This window comes from Lemur catta, chromosome 7 (genome assembly GCF_020740605.2).
Source record: "Lemur catta isolate mLemCat1 chromosome 7, mLemCat1.pri, whole genome shotgun sequence".
Taxonomy (NCBI): Eukaryota; Metazoa; Chordata; class Mammalia; order Primates; family Lemuridae; genus Lemur; species Lemur catta.
The window spans coordinates 59290278-59311123 of record NC_059134.1 but is presented as its reverse complement, the minus strand read 5'-3'; the positions used below and the strand labels follow the sequence as shown (position 1 = coordinate 59311123).

The 20846-nt window shown below is 36.1% G+C and overlaps 1 protein-coding gene across 1 annotated transcript in view; it reads right to left on the bottom strand.

Annotated features, from left to right (window-relative positions):
- FCHSD2 (FCH and double SH3 domains 2) overlaps positions 1–20846 on the bottom strand; it is a 251191-nt gene that overhangs the window by 47089 nt on the left and 183256 nt on the right. The window contains exon 10 of the mRNA XM_045555521.1: positions 12091–12186. Within this exon, the coding sequence (XP_045411477.1) occupies positions 12091–12186 (96 nt within the window). The remainder of the gene's footprint in view (positions 1–12090; positions 12187–20846) is intronic.

Sequence of the window (20846 nt, the reverse complement as noted above, 5' to 3'; positions counted from 1 at the left end):
TTCAAATTAATTTATCCTTTTCATGAATTCTAAAATCAAGCCATGGAAGACATGTAGAAACTCCTATAAGACAAATCTTGGCCAGGCTCGGTGGCTCACGCCTGTAATCCTAGCACTCTGGGAGGCCGAGGCGGGTGAATTGCTCGAGGTCAGGAGTTTGAGACCAGCCTCAGCAAGAGCGAGACCCCGTCTCTACTAAAAATAGAAAGAAATTATCTGGCCAACTAAAAATATATATATAGAAAAAGTTAGCCGGGCATGGTGGCGCATGCCTGTCGTCCCAGCTACTGGGGAGGCTGAGGCAGTAGGATCGTTTAAGCCCAGGAGTTTGAGGTTGCTGTGAGCTAGGCTGACGCCACGGCACTCACTCTAGCCCGGGCAACACAGCGAAACTCTGTCTCAAAAAAAAAAAAGACAAATCTTGACAACTGAGAATTTCACAGAAAGCAAAATACAGCCCAGGTCATTAAACAATACATAGAGAAATGTTCTAATGCCCCTTCCACTATCTAAGATCAACATAAATCAGGATCTACCGTAGATCATTATCTTTTAAGATGGTGGTATTAATAGTGGTCGATTATAGCAAAGGAATTGCTAATGACTGCTTCTTTTTAAAATGCTGGCTAATTTAATATTTAGTTCATTCTTTTAGCATTTTTCCTTTATCTTTAAAAAACGTATTTGGAATATATAAAAGAATAATAACAAATATATAAGCTTTTTTTTCTTTTTTTGAGACAGAGTCTTGCTTTGTCTTTCTAACTACAGTGGAATGGCATCATCCTGGTTCACTGCAACCTCAAACTCCTGGGCTCAAGTGATCCTCCTCCCTCAGCCTCCCAAGTAGCTGCGACTATAGACATGAGCCACCATGCCCGGCTAATTTTTCTATTTTTTATAGAGATGGGATCTTGCTCTTGCTCAGGCTGGTCTTGAACTCCTGAGCTCAAGTGATATCCCAGCTAAGCCTCCCAGTATATAAGCTATTAAGCATACAATTTAAATAACATTTTTATCTTCTTAAAGCAGAAATATAAGAATTTAAAAATTAAGTATCAAATACCACTGTAGTCTGGCTCTGCAAAAGTTCACTTATTCAACTGGATTATTTTTAAAGAGGTATACATAATAACACAACAGTTGAGAATAATAGTAGCACAAAGCACAATAATAATTCAAATAAATTAGAACCTGAAGAAGAATGCTGTAAAAGAACTTTTCTACCAACCCTTTTTTTTTGTTTGTTTGTTTTAGAGACATGGTCTTACTCTGTCACCCAGACTTGGAGTACAGTGGCACAATTACAGTTCACTACAGCCTCATACTCCTGGGTTCAAGCCATCCTCCTGCTCAGGCTCCTGAGTAGCTGGGAGTACAGGCACATGCCACCATGCGTGGCTAATCTTTCTTATTTTTTGTAGAGATGGAGGTCTTGCTATGTTGCCCAGGCTGGTCTCGAACTCCTGGTCTTAAGTGATCCTCCCACCTCGGCCGCCCAAAGTGCTGGGATTACAGGTGTGAACCACCACACCCAGCCTCTGTCAACTTTTAAGTATAGGATAAGTAGCTTTTCCTTTGTCTGTGTCAGTTACCTATTCTATAAGGTAAAAGGGGGTAAAGTAAATGTGATTCCTGAGATCTTTGGAAACATCAGAATTTTAGAAATCACACAAGTTTTAGTAAACAATTTTAGAAGCACATAGGTCTTTTCTGGAAAATAAGTTTCAATCTAAACACAAGCCTATTCTTTTGAATACTCTTCCCTCTGGTTGGAATAACTTTCCTATCTTTTTGTTGTTTTTGTTCATTAACAAACTCCTAGTCATTCTTAAAATCTCAATTCAAGTGCTACCTTCTTTGTGAAATCTTCCCTGCCTTTTCCAGACTGACTCAAGGGCTCTTTTACTTTGGACATATCTCTATTATATCAATCTATTCATTTGTTAGATATTTATTGAGTTGCCACTCTCAGGCAAATATCACATCATGCTGTGACTGCTGCCTGGTTTCCTGTTTGTTTTTAGGCAAGGTGAGGGCCTGAGCAGTATCTTAATCTTTGCATTCCTGGCATCCTGCACCTTGCCTAATAGTACATAGAATGTCCTCAGTAAATGTTGGTTAAACAAATATAATCTAATCCCCCGATTCCTATGTGAGAGCCAGGGTCCCAGATTATTGGAATGGTGCCTTCAGAAATGACAAGAGAATAAGTGTACTGCATTAGAACCAGTTTCTAACTGGTGAAGAACAAGATTATCATGTGTGGGAAAAACAAGAATTCACTGAGTGAAGTTTTGGCCAGGATTTTATTTAGAGGTAAGGCATCTGTGGATTTAATTTTGTTTTTAGAAAAACAAAAGCCACTGTTTCAAATAAGTCAGAGAAGGCTTTCAAAGCCTAGCAATTTTTTTTTTTTTTTTAACAATTCCCAGTCCTTTTAGAACAAAGTATTAAAGTCTTTTCAAAATATATAAAATTACTAAATAACTTTAAAGAACTAAACTGAGGAAATTAACATTCCAGTATTCTTGATATATTAGTCTTTAAGTCATTTTAGCTATTTTGTCCTTAGATACCCTCTTAAGATATGATTTCAGTTCATTTTAAGTTAATACAAGGGCATAGAAGGCTCAGATAGATACCTGAATAAAGTGAGCATGGCTAGAAAAGCTGATTTATTGTTTTTCAAGTCTGTAATCAAAATATAACTATTTGAAGGACAGAAAAATAGATGGTCATATATAATGAATGAAAACCACTAACATAGTAAAATACTAATATTCTAATCCATTTGAAAAAAATAATTTGGGGGTTGTTATGCCAATGTCATATGCCAGGAATTATCTTACTAACCCTCATTCAAGGGATTTGTACTACTTATCTTTTTCAGTTTACTGGTAGATAAGAAAGGTATTGATTTAAAAATTTGATCCATCTTATTCATTTTTTTTTTTTTGAGACAGGGTCTCACTGTGTTGCCCAGGCTAGAGTGCAATGGTGCAATGGCATGATCATAGCCACGGTAACCTCAAACTCTTGGGCTTAAGTGATCCTCTTGCCTCAGTCTCTCTAGTAGCTAAAACTACAGGTGTGCACCACCACACTTGGCTAATTTTTAAAAATTTTTTTGTAAAGATGGGGTCTTGCTATATTGCCCAGGCTGGTCTCAAACTCCTGGCCTCAACCAATTCTCTTGCCTCAGCCTCCCAACGTGCTGGGATTATAGGCCTGAGCTACTGTGCCTGTCCTGATCCATCTTTTTCTCTATGAAGTTTACTAATATACTGTTAATTATTATTTGTTTCCAAAAGAACCTCTTCAAGTAAAAAGCATCTGGATTTTTGTAGGTTATTGCATTCCAACCACTCATGTTTGTACAGGTTCACAATCTTACAATTTTGAAATTCAAAATGCTCTGAGAATTGTAAATTTTTTGGGTAAGTTTGGAGCCAAAACCCATTTGAGGCAAAATTTGACTTGAACTAAAGGGAGGTTATTTATAGTTTTTATTTATTTCACTTGGTATAAATATTCATATGCTTTACTGCAAAAATACTGTGTGTGATCATGGGGTGTTTCCCTATACCTTAATCTGGGTGCTATGCAACATATGGTATATGGATCACCTTTCTAAAATCTGAAAAATTCTGAATTTTGAAACACATTTGGCCCAAAGGCTTCTGGTAAGAGATTATAGACTTTTAAGTCACATATTTTGAACATATCATACTCCTTGGAGAGGAGTGGAGTGGTGCCCCTTAAGAGACATAATTTAATTTACTCTATGATTGGATAGCAGCACCTTTACTTAGAAGAGAAATGGGAACTCATCTGAGTAATTGGGTTGAGTGTGCCTAGTCTCTCAGGGGAGTAAACTGGAGAACAACTGGTGTGGGCTGAGCCTTGGGACAATTCTGGAAAACTCTGGACAGCTGGGGAAAAGGATATACAATCCCATTAAGGTTGCTGTGAGAAACTGATGAGAACTTTGAGAAAGGAACACCATTCTCTTGTCTTGGGTTAGAATACCAAAGGTAAGTCTAAGCAAAAAATATATCCCTGAGTACTGACATGAATATAAAAAACAAAAAATCTTGCTGTGTCTAATACTCTCTAGAACATATCTAGAGGCATAGCTAAATGGAACAGCCTTAGGAGGAATATGCCTTTACTTTGGTAGCTTTTGTAGAGACTTTGCTTTAAGACCTACAATCACAAGCTAGACAAAAAGGTGACCTTCCAGGCTCCTGTGTGTTAATACATTACTAGGGAGTCTATGCAAAGCTGTAGCTAGAGAAGCTCTGTTTAGAGAAGGAACCAGATCAAGAGAAAGGTGACTAAACCAGCAGAGGGTCTACCATGTAAGACAGTAGGATTTCTATCAAAAGAAAGGCTGAAGAAAACAGGATAGCCCCTTTAACACTTAATTGTCAGTATTGCCGAGTCTAGAAAGCGACACTCATGTCTTTACTCAAACCCTTTCATTTTTGGACACTGTGCCCAGCATAACGTAAGAGGATGGTACCTATTTACCCAATGAGAGAATTTCCCAGAGATTCTCTATCACAGACTTGTTTATGAGACAATGACATATGCAATACAAAACTGCTATCAGCGAAAGAGCCACCCATAACAATGAGAATTTTCAGGTACATTTCCCACATGGTATACTAACCCCATATACTCTTTTATAGACAAGGGCAATTTTTAATTTTTATAGACAAGGGCTACATATTTATTTTAACAGATGTATAAAATTCCATCCTTAAGTAAAACTTTATTGTGCAAAAGTCCTAAATTACAGCAAGCAGACAGTTTACTTACTATAATTGTTAATCTATAGAAGGCAGAATTAAACATCAGAAATAGTGGCTGGAATAACAGAAAAAGATCACGTCCGAAATTTAATGTTAGCTTTTTGCTATTGTCTGTGAAGACCTTGTTATCTGCAGTTCAAGAAAGGTAAAGAGAAAAAGGTCTTCTCATTCCCACCAGGAAATCTGGGGAGAAAGTTTCCTTAAGTTTTTCCTGCCTGTATCAATCTACTTCCCTAAGTTTTGTGGATATGCATGTTTCCCACATTATTTCCCATTCCAGATGATCTTGTCCTTTTTCACAGGATGTGAGGAAATGCCTCTAATGACACTCATTACCAGGTCAGGTAATGAAAGGAAGACTCACTGAGATTTATACAGGGCAGAGGTGCTGAAAAGTACAAGTTGCGTATTTAAAATCAGAGTGGTATTTGCTACTATTTATTCCACACAGATTGCCTTTTATACTTATAAACTGCTAAGAGAGAAGATGATGAGATCTTCCTTATGGAATAAAATAGGAGAACTGAAGTCCCAATGTACTTTTAGTGATCAATCCAATAAGGGAGTTGAAAGCTAGGGATTAGGACTGCAAAAGTATTATAAGATTTCATAATCTTTGTAATGTCTTCTATATTTGGTATTTTGGTATTTCCTGTAGAAATTAGGAGGAAAACCTTTAAAAAAAGGAAATATGCTTGTCCTGTGGAAAGGTACCAAAAAAAAAGGAAAGTCAGTTAACATCTATTCTGTACCTACTACTATGTGCCAGGCATTGAGTCAAATGTTTAAGTATCTTATTTAATTTTCAAACCCGGTAAGGTACAATTGGCCTCCTGAATCCATGGATTCAACCAACTGCAGATCAAAGATATTAAAAAAAAAAAGAAAATGGTTGTGTCTGTACTGAACATGTATAGACTTTTTCTCTTGTCATTATTCCCTTAACAATACAGTATGACAACTATTTATATAACATTTACATTGTTTTAGGTATTATAATCAGAGATGATTTAAATTATACAAGAGGATATGCATATATGTAATACTACACCATTTTATATTAGGGGCTTGAGTATCTGTGGATTTTGGTACCCGCAGGGTGTCCTGGAACCAATTCCCCATGTATACTGAGGGACGACCCTTGTTATTTTAGACATGAGGAAGCTGAATTAGAAAAGCTAAAAATAGGCGGGGCACAGTGGCTCATGCCTGTAATTCTAGCACTTTGGGAGGCCGAGGAAGTAGGATTGCTTGAGGCTAGGAGTTCGACATTAGCCTGGGCAACACAGTGAGGCCACGTCTCTACAAAAAATAAAAAAAATTATCAGGGCATGGTGGCATGTCCCCGGAGTCCTAGCCACTTGGGAGGCTAAGGTGGGAGGACTGCTTAAGCCTGAGAGTCTGTGGTTACAGTGAGCTATGATAGCACCACTGCACTCCAGTCTGGGTGACAGACCAAGACCCTGTCTCTAAAAATCAAAAGAAGAAAAGTTAAATATGTATAAATACAATGAACTGATAGTTTTGGACACCAATACCCATGACTTCTCCATTGTACAACACCTGTGTGAATCTCTAATACCAGTATGATCCCTGTGATAGCTGAATAACTCTCCAACATTGAGATCCTAATAAATATACTTGTCAACTTTCTCTCACAGAATATGCTTTTTGATGAGGAGGGGCACATTTTATGTTATATTCCATATCCTCCTTAGAATAACTCTGCATTAAAAATGCATTTAAGCAAAGAAAAGTGTAATTTACCCTTTCTAGAAGAATTTCTGACTTTCTGGTATTATCTGAGAAATGGTATTTGAGGATATAAGTAAAGGATACTTTATTTTATTTTATTTTATTTTTTTTGAGACAGAGTCTCAATCTGTTGCCCAGACTAGAGTGCTGTGGCGTCAGCCTAGCTCACAGCAACCTCAAACTCCTGGGCTCAGGCGATCCTCCTGCCTCAGCCTCCCTAGTAGCTGGGACTACAGGCATGCACCACCAAGCCCGGCTAATTTTTTCTATATATTTTTAGTTGTCCAGATAATTTCTTTCTATTTTTTTGGTAGAGGTGGGGTCTCACTCTTGCTCAGGCTGGTCTCGAACTCCTGAGCTCAAATGATCTGCCCGCCTCGGCTTCCCAGAGTGCTAGGATTACAGGTGTGAGTCACCACGCCCGGCTGGAAAAGATGCTTTAGAAAGCAATAACTCTATATGGAAATATAGACAAGGGAATCTTTTTTCAATATTAACCATGAGACAGCTACTAAGTTACTACATCACACAAAACTTGCCATTGGTCACTGTTACATGTAATCATCATATGGTTAATTCTAAAATTCCCAATTTTGTGGCTGTAGAGAACAGACATACTTGTGGCATTATAAAACCATTTTGACATCATTCTATTTCCTTTTGGTACATCATTCTATTTCTTATTGTTTAAACTTTTTTTGTTTAATTAATTGTTTTTAGAGACAGAATCTTGCTCTGTCTCCTAGGCTGGAGTGCAGTGGTGCAATCACAGCTCACTGTAGCTTCAAATTCCTGGGCTCAAGTGATCCTCCTGGCTCAGCCTCTCGAGACACTGGGATTACAGGCATGAGCCACCATGCCTGGCCTAGAATATCATTTTAAAGTCTGAGACAAAATAGTCATATATTGGCTGGGCATGGTGGCTCATGCCTGTAATCCCAGCACTTCAGGAGGCTGAGGTAGGAGGAATACTTGAGGCCAGGAGTTCGAGACCAGCCTAGGCAATAACTGCAACCCTTTCTCTACAAAAAAATTAAAAAATTAGCTGAGTGTGATGGCGTGTGCCTGTAGTCCCAGCTACTCGGGAGGCTGAGGTGGGAGGATTGCTTGAGCCCAGGGATTCGAGGCTGCAGTGAACTATGATCATGCCACTGCACTCTAGCCTGGGTGACAGAACAAGACCCTGTCTCAACAACAACAAAAAATCATATATTAAGATAAAATTAAAAGGAATTTTGATTTATCAGCAGAATAAAAGATAAGCCAAAAATGTACAATAATTCTAAGCCTTAATTAAATTCTTATGATAATACTGTGACCATACGTATTCAATTGGACACTTTGGCCTTTTATAGGAAGAATGTTGCAATTTGGAATGGGATTACATTAACAAGTTTTTTAAAAATTTTAAGATGGGTATATGCAAATCTTCAGAAGAAAATAAGAATTACATTTTATCACAGCATTAGCTTTAAAAGTCCTATAAACTTTCCTAAATATATCTTACCTAAATTTAGATAAGACAAAGGCATATACAAAGGATATATAATAAGTACCTACTGAGTAAATGGAAAATTAATATGTTTAACCTATAAGCAGTTCAAAATTCCTAATTAAAATTATAAAATTCAAAATAAAATTAAGGAACAATACTGTCCTGCCTCTGCAATGAATCTCATCATTACTATCCTACCTGAATACATACTTCTCCATCTGCCATCATATATAGAACTCGAACATAAAATCTGGTTGCAACCTACATTTATGGTATTGTTTAACTTCTCTTTCATTACCCCAAGATTACCTGCCATTTCATGTATAGGTTGTGTACTTTCAAACTTCTCTGGCTCTCACACTTACTAGCTGAGTAACCTTAAACAAATTTCTTAACCTTAGTTTCCTCAACTGTAAAATGGGAATTAAAAATAATACCCACAATAGTCTTGAAGATAAAATGAGTTAATATAGGTAATACAATCAGAAAAATGTCAAGCATGAAATAAGTGTTCGAAGAATGTCATCTATTTCAATTGTAGTTTTCATTTCCTGGCAGGTTGTTTCTCAATCTCTGCAGAGTAAACTTCAATTCACCTTCAAGATCTAATCCATAACATGAAAACACAATCCAATCATAAAATAGCAAAAGATCTGAATAGATATTTTACCAAAGTGGATGTACGAATGGTGAATAAGTTCATGAAAAGGTACTCAACGTCATCATTAGTTGTTAGGGAAATACAAATCAAAACCGCAAGAGATACTATTTCATACCCACTAGGATGGCTGTAATCAAAGAGCCAGACAATAACAAAGGTTGGCAAGGATGTGGAGAAACAAGAACCCTACCACAATGCTGGTAGAAATGTAAAATGGTACAGCAACTTTGGCAGTTTGCCAGTTTCCTAAAAAGTTAAACATAAATTTACCATATGACTTAGCAACTCAAGAGAAATGAAAACATATTCATGTCAAGGCTTGCCCAGAAATGTTCATAATAGAATTATTCATAAGAGCCAAAAGTGGGAAACAACCTACATGTCTATCAACTGATGAACAGAGAAACAAAATGTGATAAACACATACAATGGAATACTAGTCAGCAATAAAAAGGAACAAATTATTGATGTCGACAACATGGATGAATCTCAAAAACATTACACTAAGTGAAAGAAGCAAGACGTAAGAGGCTACATATTCTAAGATTCAAATTATGTAAAATGTCTAGAAAAGGCAAATCTGTAGAAAGTAAATTAGTGGTTGCCTACGACAGGGGGTGGGAATGGAGATTGACGGTAAATAGACACGAGGGATCTTACTGGGGTTATAAAAATGTTCTAAAACTTATTTAGGAAGATAGTTGCACAATTTGGTAAATTTACTAAAAATCACTGAATATACATGAAATAGGTGAATTATATGATGTAAATATGCCTCAATAATGTAACAAATAGCACCACATCCGGATGCACTGACTGTACCAATCACTGAGCACCAAGAGCACTCTATCATATACAGTACACGCCTTATTGCCTTTTATTTATTTGTGAACATGTCAGGGAGCTCATTTATAGTTTGGGGTCTGTAGTTTAGTATGTAGTAGCTATTCTCAGCATCTATCTGAGTGATTGGCACATACATTAAGAGCTCACTGTTTATTAAATTGAAATGTGCTTCAGAACAGGATGGGAACAATAGCAACTTCAGAAATACAACTGAAGATAGAGGTGTTTAGTTCAGCCTACATGTCCGAGATTCACCTGGCGGGAAGAGTGAGTTAACTGGCATTAGCTGGTGCTCTCCACTCCATGACAGGAGTTGGCTACCAACTCCATGAGGAAACTATAAAAGCAAGTAAACAGTGGCTCTATCCTCACAAAGAACAGTACCAATCTAACTGAGTAAAAATAAGTATTTGGGATTTTATTCTTTGTGGGCAGAAAGAATAGCTAATTTACAATAAAACAGAAATTACACACAAAAATATTTTGTAGTTAAAAATATTTTCAAAATCACTCTAAAGACTTTTTCAATGGTTGATAATCTGGAATGATTTTTATAAAAGCATTAAGCATTTATCTTTTTCCATTATGAAAAAACTAATTGCTCCCCAAATGCTGAACATTTCTTCTCAGAAAACAGAATAGCATAGCAGAAACAACATTAAAATTGCAATCACAACAGTAACTTATCATTAATTTTACTATATGACTCTGGACAAATCTTTTTTTCTGTCTAGGCTACAGTTTCCCCTTTAATAAAGACAAGGTTAGCTCTGAGGTTCTTTCCAGCACCCCTATTGAGGTAAAATAAGATGCTTCAGACAAGATGAAAAGTGAGAAGCTCAATCTTCTCACTATAAACAGGAAAGGAAATTCCTAATCTATAAGGGAAAACAGAAAGCCACAGCTGATGCATGCAGTGGCCCAATACCAGGTCCCACCCTCCAATAACATGCGAACCCACCCCGCCCCCCTTAACCCACACCCCATATACCTCAGCTATGGTCATTCTCAGAGCACTGACAGGGGAGAGCTCAATATCCACCAGTTGGGCGGCTTTTAAACTCTGCCCAGTAAAGATTGCACAAGGACAGAAAACATAGCATAGAGTTAGAATTTTAAGGCAAACAGGGACACAACAGCTAAGAACACTGTCTAGAAACACACAGCATCAAGAAATAAAGAAGCATTTAGGGCTGTAGTTGAGCCTTGCAAAGGTGAGATGAGAGTCACCGTTACTCTTATTTTCCTTGTGGAAAATGGCAAACATAAAATAATCTCAAATTTGTCACCATTTTAGGTCAAGCTTGACAAACTTGTCCATACCCTGTTATCTTCTAATGCTCTACTTCATTCCTCCCAGGCCTCACAGCAGTCAAATTACAGAACAATGTGACTGAGTCATTAGCAAATGATGATCAAAAAAAGGGCCAGGGTTATGCTGATTCCAGATTTCTTTATATAGCCACTAACAGGGCTTCTTAAAATGCAAGAAAAGTAATGAATGTATCTCCAGCAAATGTATTTCTATTAAACTGATACCATTAAACTCTGAAACTATATCATTGAGAGAATGTGCTAGTAATGCCAAGTGCCTTCTCATTTTGTAGAAGTTAATTTCATTTTATGTTATTAAATTATCATTTTGGTTCTTTTTTTAAAATCCAAATAATGGCAAACATTTCTCACAGAGCAAACTCAAACTCAAGGACAAAAATATATGATTAATGCTTTTTAAAAATTGCCAATTTGAGGTTTATGTTGGTACTTTAACATACAATGAAATCTGAAAGGAATTATGAAAGGCCCATAATTTTTTATAAGGCCAACCAAAATATTTGCATGTACATATTAATTATTCCAATTATTAATTCTATTCTGGTTAAAATTTAACCACTGGTTTCTTTGGAATGGTACAACATGATGAATTTCATGGATAGAAAGTATATATGAATAAATACATTGAATATTTTTCTTCTTCCCTCAGTTGTTTTCAGATTTCAGTAACTTGTCTTATAACTTAACCTCATTTAGTAGAAAGTTGTTAGCATAAAGACTATGGTATGGTGGGTGTATTAGCCACATTTTAGAAAAGAAGAAATGCCATAGTTTCTCTTCATCCTCACAGTTGTTTTGTTTTTTTTGGAGACAGAGTCTCCCTCTGTTGCCCCAGCTAGAGTGCAGAGTGCAGTGGCAACATCATAGCTCACTGCAACCTCAAACTTCTGGGCTTAAGCAATCCTACTGCCTCAGCCTCCCAAGCAGCTAGGACTACAGGCATGCGCCACCAAGCCCGGCTAAATTTTTAAAAAACTTTTTTGTGGAGACAGGGTCTCATTATGTTGCTCAAACTGGTCTCGAACTCCTATCTTCCTGCTTCTGCCTCCCAAAGTGCTAGGATTACAAGTGTGAGCCACAGCACTTGGCCACACTTAGCTTTTTCTGTCTATTCCAAGGATAACTGAACAGAAACACAAATGACCAGAAAATAAAATGAAAACTTGGAATTCTCTTACAGTATCACTGTCACAAGGCTGGAACTGGAAGGGCTGGGGTTTGTGAAATACAGCATTCTCTTGTAAAAACAGTTGAAGATTATAGTCCCGTACCACCTAAAGAGAAAATAAAATATCTTTAGGTCTTTAATAAGGTTAAAATGTCCAGTAATTACATTCTAAAGTTTAAGATTTATTATGCTATTTTCTATACAAATGAAAAATCATCCAATACTATGTGGTAAAAAAGAAATGATAATGTTACACATTTTATTTTTTATTTTAGATAACAGGAATTACATACATGTCCTATTTTCTCAAGAATCTAAATTTGGAAAGTAATAGTTCAGCAACTAGCTCAGATTTGGGGATTAGACAATATGCAATATTTTAAGACAACAAGAAGATAGTTATTACACAAAAAGCTATTGTTTGTAATGGGAGAGGGGGAATAGGAAAGGACACTGGTCTTTTTGGTCTCTCCCAGCTCTTCAGTTTCATGGGCCTCTTAAAGTTTGTTTTACGGTGATTGTTATCCACTAGGAAACTGCCAGATAATCCCATAGCACAAAATAGTATTTTTAGAGTACTTCTTGGCACCTTTTTAAGAAGGTTACATTCTAATTACTATCTTAAAGCATATCAAGAAGATAGAACAGAAAGGAATTTTCGTATAAGGAGAATTCTGACACACAGAAAGCCAGCTATCTAAGAAGAATTCATTGCACTATATACCCTGGGAAACAGTGGAAATCAGTAATATTTGATTATGTAAAAACCTACCTTTTATTTTGCTACATTGCCCACCCTTTATTCATCTTTTTATTACAGTACATTATAGTTCGTTAGCCCCTTTGCCAGAGGATGGGCAGGGGAAAGGTCAGAGTAGCTCTGTGGCGCTACTTTAGTAGTCCAGGGAAAAGGGATTATTGAGGAGGTATAGAAAGTAGTAGGTGTATTTTGCATTTTATTTACCAGTGCAATCCCAGTTCTCTATTGCTTTCCTCCCCCTCACTCAACCAGGGCAGAGTTCACCAGCTCCAGTGTTAAACTCAGGGGTGAGGGGATAGATATATAGATGAGTAAGATGAACAAACAAGGTTAGTATCTGTAAGGAATTTATGAATATAATCTGGAAACTGGGACAACCAAACAGGCTACACAATTAAAATATACTACGGAAGCATGTAGAAGGTAGGAGGAGAGAACAAGATAGTGACAGTAAATCAGACTGAAGATGTGAGATGAGAAGTGAATGGAAGAATTTGGTCAGGGAAGGCTGGCTGAACATATTCTCAAAGGGAAATGTGTTTTGTTCTCTTCTCAGATTCTAGTTTTAAGCTAGAATAGCTATGAAAGCTCATTATACAGCCCTCAGAGCCTCACTAATCACCATGCAGAAAAGCTAAGAGGATCACGCCTTTAGTTGCCAAACCTATCCTCCAGCACTAAAAACTTTCTTTTTTGAGACTCTGTCTCAAAAAACAACAACAACAAAAAAAACAAAACAAAAAATCCAAAAAACAACAGTATAATATAGCCTCATGTTCTCATCACCTAATTTCCAAAACATCCACTCATCAAAAACATCCCATTATGGCCAATGTTGTTTTACCTATAAAGCCACCTACCTCTTTCACCCCTAATTCTACTGAAGCAAGTCCTAGACACATAATTTCATCCACAAATATTTCACTATGATATCTAAAAGACAAGGGCTTCTTTTAAGAAAACATATCCATATTAAAATTACAATCCTTGCAAAGTAACCAATAAGTGTTCAAATTTCCCTGATTGTTTCTTTTTTTAAAAAAAAGTTTTTCAAATCAGGATCCGAATAAAGCCCCCACAGTACAACTGGATGATGTTGTTATTTAGGTTTCTTTTCATATATAGGCTTCTTCATCCTATTGTAATTCTTCACCTCTTATAATTTAATTGCTGAAGAAACTGGGTTTTTGCTCTACAGATTCCTACAGTCTGAATTTTGTTGACTGCATTCTGTTTCCTGTATTTCCTATAAATTGGTGCTTGGATCTAGAGCCTTAATTGGATTCAGGGTTTTTTTTTATTTTGTTTTTGGTCTGCGTGGCTTTTTGTTTTTGTTTTTATTTTTGGCAAGGTGATGTTTACTTCCATAAGGACGCTTGCCTCTGACTTGCCCCTTTTTATGATATTAACAGTAGTAGTGGGCTGAATGGTAGTCCCCCACCCCCAAAAAGATACGTCCATGTCTTAATTCTCAAAACCTGTGAATGTTACCTTATTTGGAAAAAAGAACTTTGAAAATGTAATAAAGTCAACAATTTTGAGATAAGGAGATCATCCTAGACTACCTGGGTGGACCCTAAACCCAATGATAAGTGTCCTTATAAAAGCCACCAGTTTATGGTAATATGTTAACGCAGCCCTATAAAACTAATGAAACAGCCTTTGATGATAAATGCCTAAATTCATTAGGTGTTGCAAAAAATAGAGATTTTTCGAATTCTATCATTTCCTTTTCATTTATTAGCTGAGATACTTCAATAAGAGAAACTTTCCCAAGTCAACTATTTATCTACTTTGAGGTACAGTTTAGTTACCTTGAGTTACAGTTTGTATAAGCAAGGGAGGATAAATGCTAATTCTTTTTCTTCATTATCTGGTTTTCAAATTGAGTTGTTCCCCTAGCAACCTCCAATGAATGACCAATTACAGCTTTAATAAACTATTACTATGAACTTATGAATGAAAAAATATTCAATGTGTATTTTATAATTGTATAAATTTCCTGCAGTTATTGTCATTATTAAAGCTCAATTTTTTCTAACATACCATTTGGTAGCAATCCATTAAATTTTAATACTATAAATGTACCATGTATATTTATGTACTGTGAGCCCACTGTAATATCTAAGGTTTTTTTTGTACCCCTCCCCCATCTGGAAGCAACTTTTACTTCCTTGGGGGTGATAGCACCCTTACTGAGAATGCAGGCCCTAGAGGTAACCACCCTCCTGAATTCTGTGTTTGTCATTCTCCTTCTTCTTTTCTTTTTTTTTTTTTTAAATAGTGTTACTACATCTGATATACTTCAAAATGAGATTGCTGTCTTGGATATTTTTGAACTTTGTATAAATGGCATCTTTGTGTATTTATCTGAAACTTGCTTTCTTTGCTCATTTGTGAGTTTCATCCGTATTAATGTATGTGCTTACAGATCTTTTATTTTTATTGCTGTATGATAGTCTCCATTATTCATCCAACTGTCAGTTGGGTTTGTTTCTAGCTTTTTCCTCTTACAAAGAAAGCTGCTATGAACATTCTTCTGAAAGATTCCTGGAACACATGTGCAAGAGTTTCTCTAGGATATATTATCTAGAAGTGGAACTGCCAGGTCGGAAAGTAAGTACATTTTTAAATTGACTAGATAATGCCAAATGTTTTCAAATTGGATGTACCAATTTGTACCCCTCAGGGTAGTGTGTGAGTTTCTGTTAATCCATATTCTCACAACACTCATTCCTGTCTGTCTTTATTTTTGTCAATCTCATGCATGTAAAATGCAATCTCACGGTGGCTTTAATTTCCTGATTATTAATGAGGAAAGTCTCTGTATTAGTTTGCTACGGCTGCCATATCAAAGTACCATGGACTGGGTAGCTTATATATCAGAAATTTATTTCTTCACAGGCTAGCAGTGCAGATCAAGGTGTTGGCAGGCCTGATTTCTTCTGACAGTAATTCTCCTTGGCTTGTAGTTGGCCATCTTCTTTTGGTACCTTCACGTGGTCTTCCCTGTGTGCCTGTTTGTGTCCCAATTTCGTCTTTTTATAAGAATACTACTCATACTGGATTAAGGCCCACCCATATGATCTTATTTTACCTTAATTACCTCTTTAAAGAGTCTATCTCCAAATACAGTCACATTCTGAGGTACCAGGGTTTAGTTCTTCAACATATGAATTTTGGAGGGGACACAATTCAGCCCTTACCAACACCTTTTTATATGGTAATGGCTATTTATATTTTTTATTCTGTGAGATGCATATTGTATGATATATTGGTAATTCATTCCTCTTTATGGGTGAATAATATTCCATTGTATAGCTATACCATATTTTATTTATCCAGTCATCAGTTGAAAAACATTTGGGTTGTTTCCACTTTTTGATTATTATCAATAATGCTACTGTGAACAATCATGTACAAATTTTTGTTTGCACTCCTATTTTCAATACTCTTGAGTACACACCTAGGAGTGGAAGTGCCAAGTCACATGGTACCTCTGTGTTTAACTTTTTGTGGAATTGCCAAACTCCACAGTGACCACACCATTACATTACCACCAACAATGTATGAGGGTTCCAATTTCTCCACATCCTTGTCAACACTTATTATTATTTTTTTAATTAAAGCCATACTAGCAGGTGGGAAGTATCTTATTGTGGTTTTGATTTGTATTTCCTTAATGACCAATGATTGCTGAACATCTTTTCATGTGTTTGTTGACCATTTGTATATTTTCTCATAGAAATGTTTATTCAGACCTTTGCCCATTGTTAAATTGGGTTTTGTGTTGTTGAGTTGCAAGAGTTATTTATATATTCTCAATATTAAACTCCTTTTTTTTCTTTTTTTTTTTTGAGACTCGCTCTGTTGCCCGGGCTAGAGAGCCGTGGCGTCAGCCTAGCTCACAGCAACCTCAAACTCCTGGGCTCAAGCAATCCTCCTGCCTCAGCCTCCCAAGTAGCTGGGACTACAGGCATGCACCACCATGCCCAGCTAATTTTTTCTACATATACTTTTAGTTGGGCCGCTAATTTCTTTCTATTTTTAGTAGAGATGGGGTCTCACTCTTGCTCAGGCTGGTATCAAACTCTTGACCTTGAGTGATCCACCCACCTTGGCCTCCGAGAGTGCTAGGATTATAGGCGTGAGCCATCGCGCCTGGCCAATATTAAACTCTTATTGGATAAGTGATGTGAAAATATTTTCTATCATCCTATAGGTTGTTTCTTCACATTCTTGATAATGTCCTTTGATGCACATAAGCTTTTAATTTGATGAAGTCTAATACCTGTTTTTTCTATTGTTGCTCATGCTTTTGATGTCAAATTTAAAAATATGATGCCAAATCCAAGGTCATAAAGATTTTTCTTCTGTAGCTAGATCATTGACCCACTTTGAGCTAATTTTTATGAAGCAGGGGTTCAACTTCATTCTTTTGCATGCAGATATCCATTTGTCCCAGAACCTTTTGTTGAAGAGACTATTCTTTCCCCATTGAACGATCATGATACCCTTGTCAAAAATCAATTGACCACAGATGTTTGGGTTTATTTCTAGATTCTCAATTCTATTTCATTGGTCTACATGTGTATCCCCATGCCTGTATGACACTATCTTGATTACTGTTAACTTTACGTTAATAGTAAGTTTGAAATTGGGAAATGCGAGTCTTCTTTGTTTTTCCTTTTCAATATTGTTTTGGCTATTCAGGGCTATTCATAGTTCCATATAAATTTGAGGACTGGCTTTTCAATTTCTGCAAAAAAGGCCATTGGAATTTTGATAGGGACTGCATTGAATCTGTAGATCCACAAATCCCTTCTATTCCTAATTGGGGAATATTACAATATGAAATTTCCCGGCCAGGCGCGATGGCTCATGCTTGTAATCCTAGCACTCTGGGAGGCCGAGGTGGGAGGATTGCTCGAGGTCAGGAGTTCGAGACCAGCCTGAGCAACAGCGAGACCCCTGTCTCTACTAAAAATAGAAAGAAATTATCTGGCCAACTAAACTATATATAGAAAAAATTAGCCGGGCATGGTGGCGCATTCCTGTAGTCCCAGCTACTCAGGAGGCTGAGGCAGTAGGATCGCTTAAGCCCAGGAGTTTGAGGTTGCTGTGAGCTAGGCTGACGCCATGGCACTCACTCTAGCCCAGGCAACAGAGCGAGACTCTGTCTCAAAAAAAAAAAAGAAAGAAAGAAATTTCCCAATCTATGAACATTTATTACTTCCATTTATTTGGTCTTTGATTTCTTTTAGCAATGTTTTGTAGTTTTCAGAGTACAAGTCTTTAATGACTTGGTTAAATTTATTCATAAGTATTTTATTTATTGAGTACTATTGTAGTAGAATTGTTTTCTTAATTTTCTTTTTTGGTCATTCATTGATAGAGTATAGAAACATTACTAATTTTTGTGTTTTAATATTATACCTGCAACTTTGCTGAATTTATTAGCTCTAGAAGATTTTTTACAGATTCTATGGGATTTTCTACATATAATCATGTCATCTGCAAATAGAGGTATTTTAATTCTTCTTTTTCAATTTGGATGCCTTTTATTTCTTTTTCTTACCAAACTGCTCTGGCTAGGACTTCTAGTAAAATGGGGAATAGCAGTGGTGAAAGTGGGCATCGTTTTCTTGTTCCTAATCTTGGTGGGGGAAGCTTTCAGCCTTTCATCATTGAGTATAACATTGGCTGTAGTGTTTTCACAAATGCTATCACATTATGTAAGTTCCCTTCTATTCCTAGTTTGCTGAGTGTATTTTTTTAATCATAAAAGAGAGTTGAATTTTCTTAAATACTTTTTCTGTGTCTATTGAAATGATCATTTCCTTCATTTTATTAAATTTACTTTGTTTGGTTAGTCTTCAGTTAGTCTTTAGTTAGTCTAACATTAGACAATTTGATTTCCAAAGATATACAGAATAACATTGTTATTTTCTGAATTGTTAAAAGAACTATGTTATTAATTGGTAGGAATTTCCTCATGGAGACAAAGCAAGCACATGTAAATAAACTATAAAGGCCAGTAGAGCTATCTATGTAGCTACTGTCCTAGAAAAAATATCTATGATAATATCTACTTCAGTTACATATACAAAGCATTTCATAAAATATTAAGGAGAAAAGCAAGCTTTATAAACAATTGAAATTTAACAAAAGCTCTTAGGGCCAGCTGTTTCCATTTAGGGGATGAACGATACAGACAGCACTTTAACATTTACAGTATGTCAGTATGAATTACCACCAAGATATCTTTGGGAATATGTCACATTTATACATGTGGAAAAAAATAGATTTTTTTCCTCCCAAAGACGAAGTAATAATGGTGTAAAATAGAAAACCTAAACAGTTTCAAACTTCCCTTTGGATTATCAAATCACTGGGTTGCTTATAGCAGCATAACAAGCTCTTTGTAACAGAAAAACACATGGCATAAAACTTCTAGGTGTGAGCTCTTCTGGTACCTGGAACAAAAGGGCACATCTCCTAGACACATCATTCTTATTAAATTTTTATTCCTACCACTTTCAATCTAAATGTAAGAGCATCTCATTTATTTCTCATCTGGGGGGGAGTGAGATACTCATATGAGTAAATGCAGAAAATGAAAGCTTACCTCTTTATGTGTCCAAACTAGTTTATAAATTCATAATTCATGTTCTATTAACATAATATAAGCTAAAGAGATAATACAATAGAAGATCATGGAAAGCACTATGTATGAGTGTGTGACCTCAAGCAAGTCAAATAAACTTCCCAAGTCCGCTTTCCTTTCTATAAAATAAGCATGGTAATACCAAACTTGTGGGATTCAAGATATATGATATGCTACAAACTCTCAGGAAATTGTTAAGAATGTGTAAAATAGTAGCTATTTGTTATGACTATATGTTTATCTACTTTATAAACCAAAGGTAGTGTATCCAGTCTAACTTATTCTTAGAAAAAAATTTCAAGGAATTTTGTTAGAGGATAACCTCTCTGATAAAATTAGGACAAATGTGATAGAATAAAAATAAAATCCAATTTCTAATAAAATTTGAAATGAAAAATGGCATCCTACCACATACTCCCACTGAATGGAAATGACAAAACTCACTTTTAAATAATCACTGGTTAATAAAGGGGAAAAAATGTAGAAATAACAAAAGCGCTACATCTCACAGAATGCAGTTAAAGAACAAGGAGAATTTTTTAGCCTTACATGGGTTTACTTGAAAAAAAGAAAGATTGAAAACATATGACATAAATAGAAAAAGAAGGGGATAAAGGAGAAAGAAGGATATAAATGTATGTATTACTACTGAACTATATATTTTAAGATGATAAAGATGACAAATTATATATTTTACCTCAACGAAATTAAAAAAAAAAAGAACAAATAGAAAAGCTTGAAAAAGAACAAGAACATAAACTGTAAGAAAGTAGAAAGAAGGCCAGGTGAGGCGGCTCCCACCTGTAATCCTAGCACTTTGGGAGGCTGGAGTGGGAGAATTGCTTGAGGCCAGGAGATCGAGGCTGCAGTGAGCTATGATCTGGCCACTGCACTCCAGCCTGGGTGACAGAGCAAGACACTAAAAAATTACAGTATTAATTTTTTAATCAATTATAAAATGCTATTTTCTCCTTTATGCTCTGTTATTATTTTTTGCACTGACCCATAACCTGTTGCTCCCTCCAAGTGACTGAGTTGGGTGCATTCAAAATTCATTTGAGTGGTAGATAAAACTGTCTCAAAAAAAAAATAAAAGTAGAGAAAGTAGAAAGAAGTGATGAAGATAAAACCAAAAATTAAGTAAACAGAAACAACACTGAAAAGCAGAACAAAAGCTGGCTCTTGGTAAAGATTAATAAAAAGACCGGTAAGTATGATTGAAATAAGAGAGAAATCACAAACAATATTAGATATAAAAGGAGAGAACTCTTGAGGCAAACAAGTTTATAAGGCAACTTATGCCATCAAGTCTGATAATTTAAATGAAATGGATAATTGT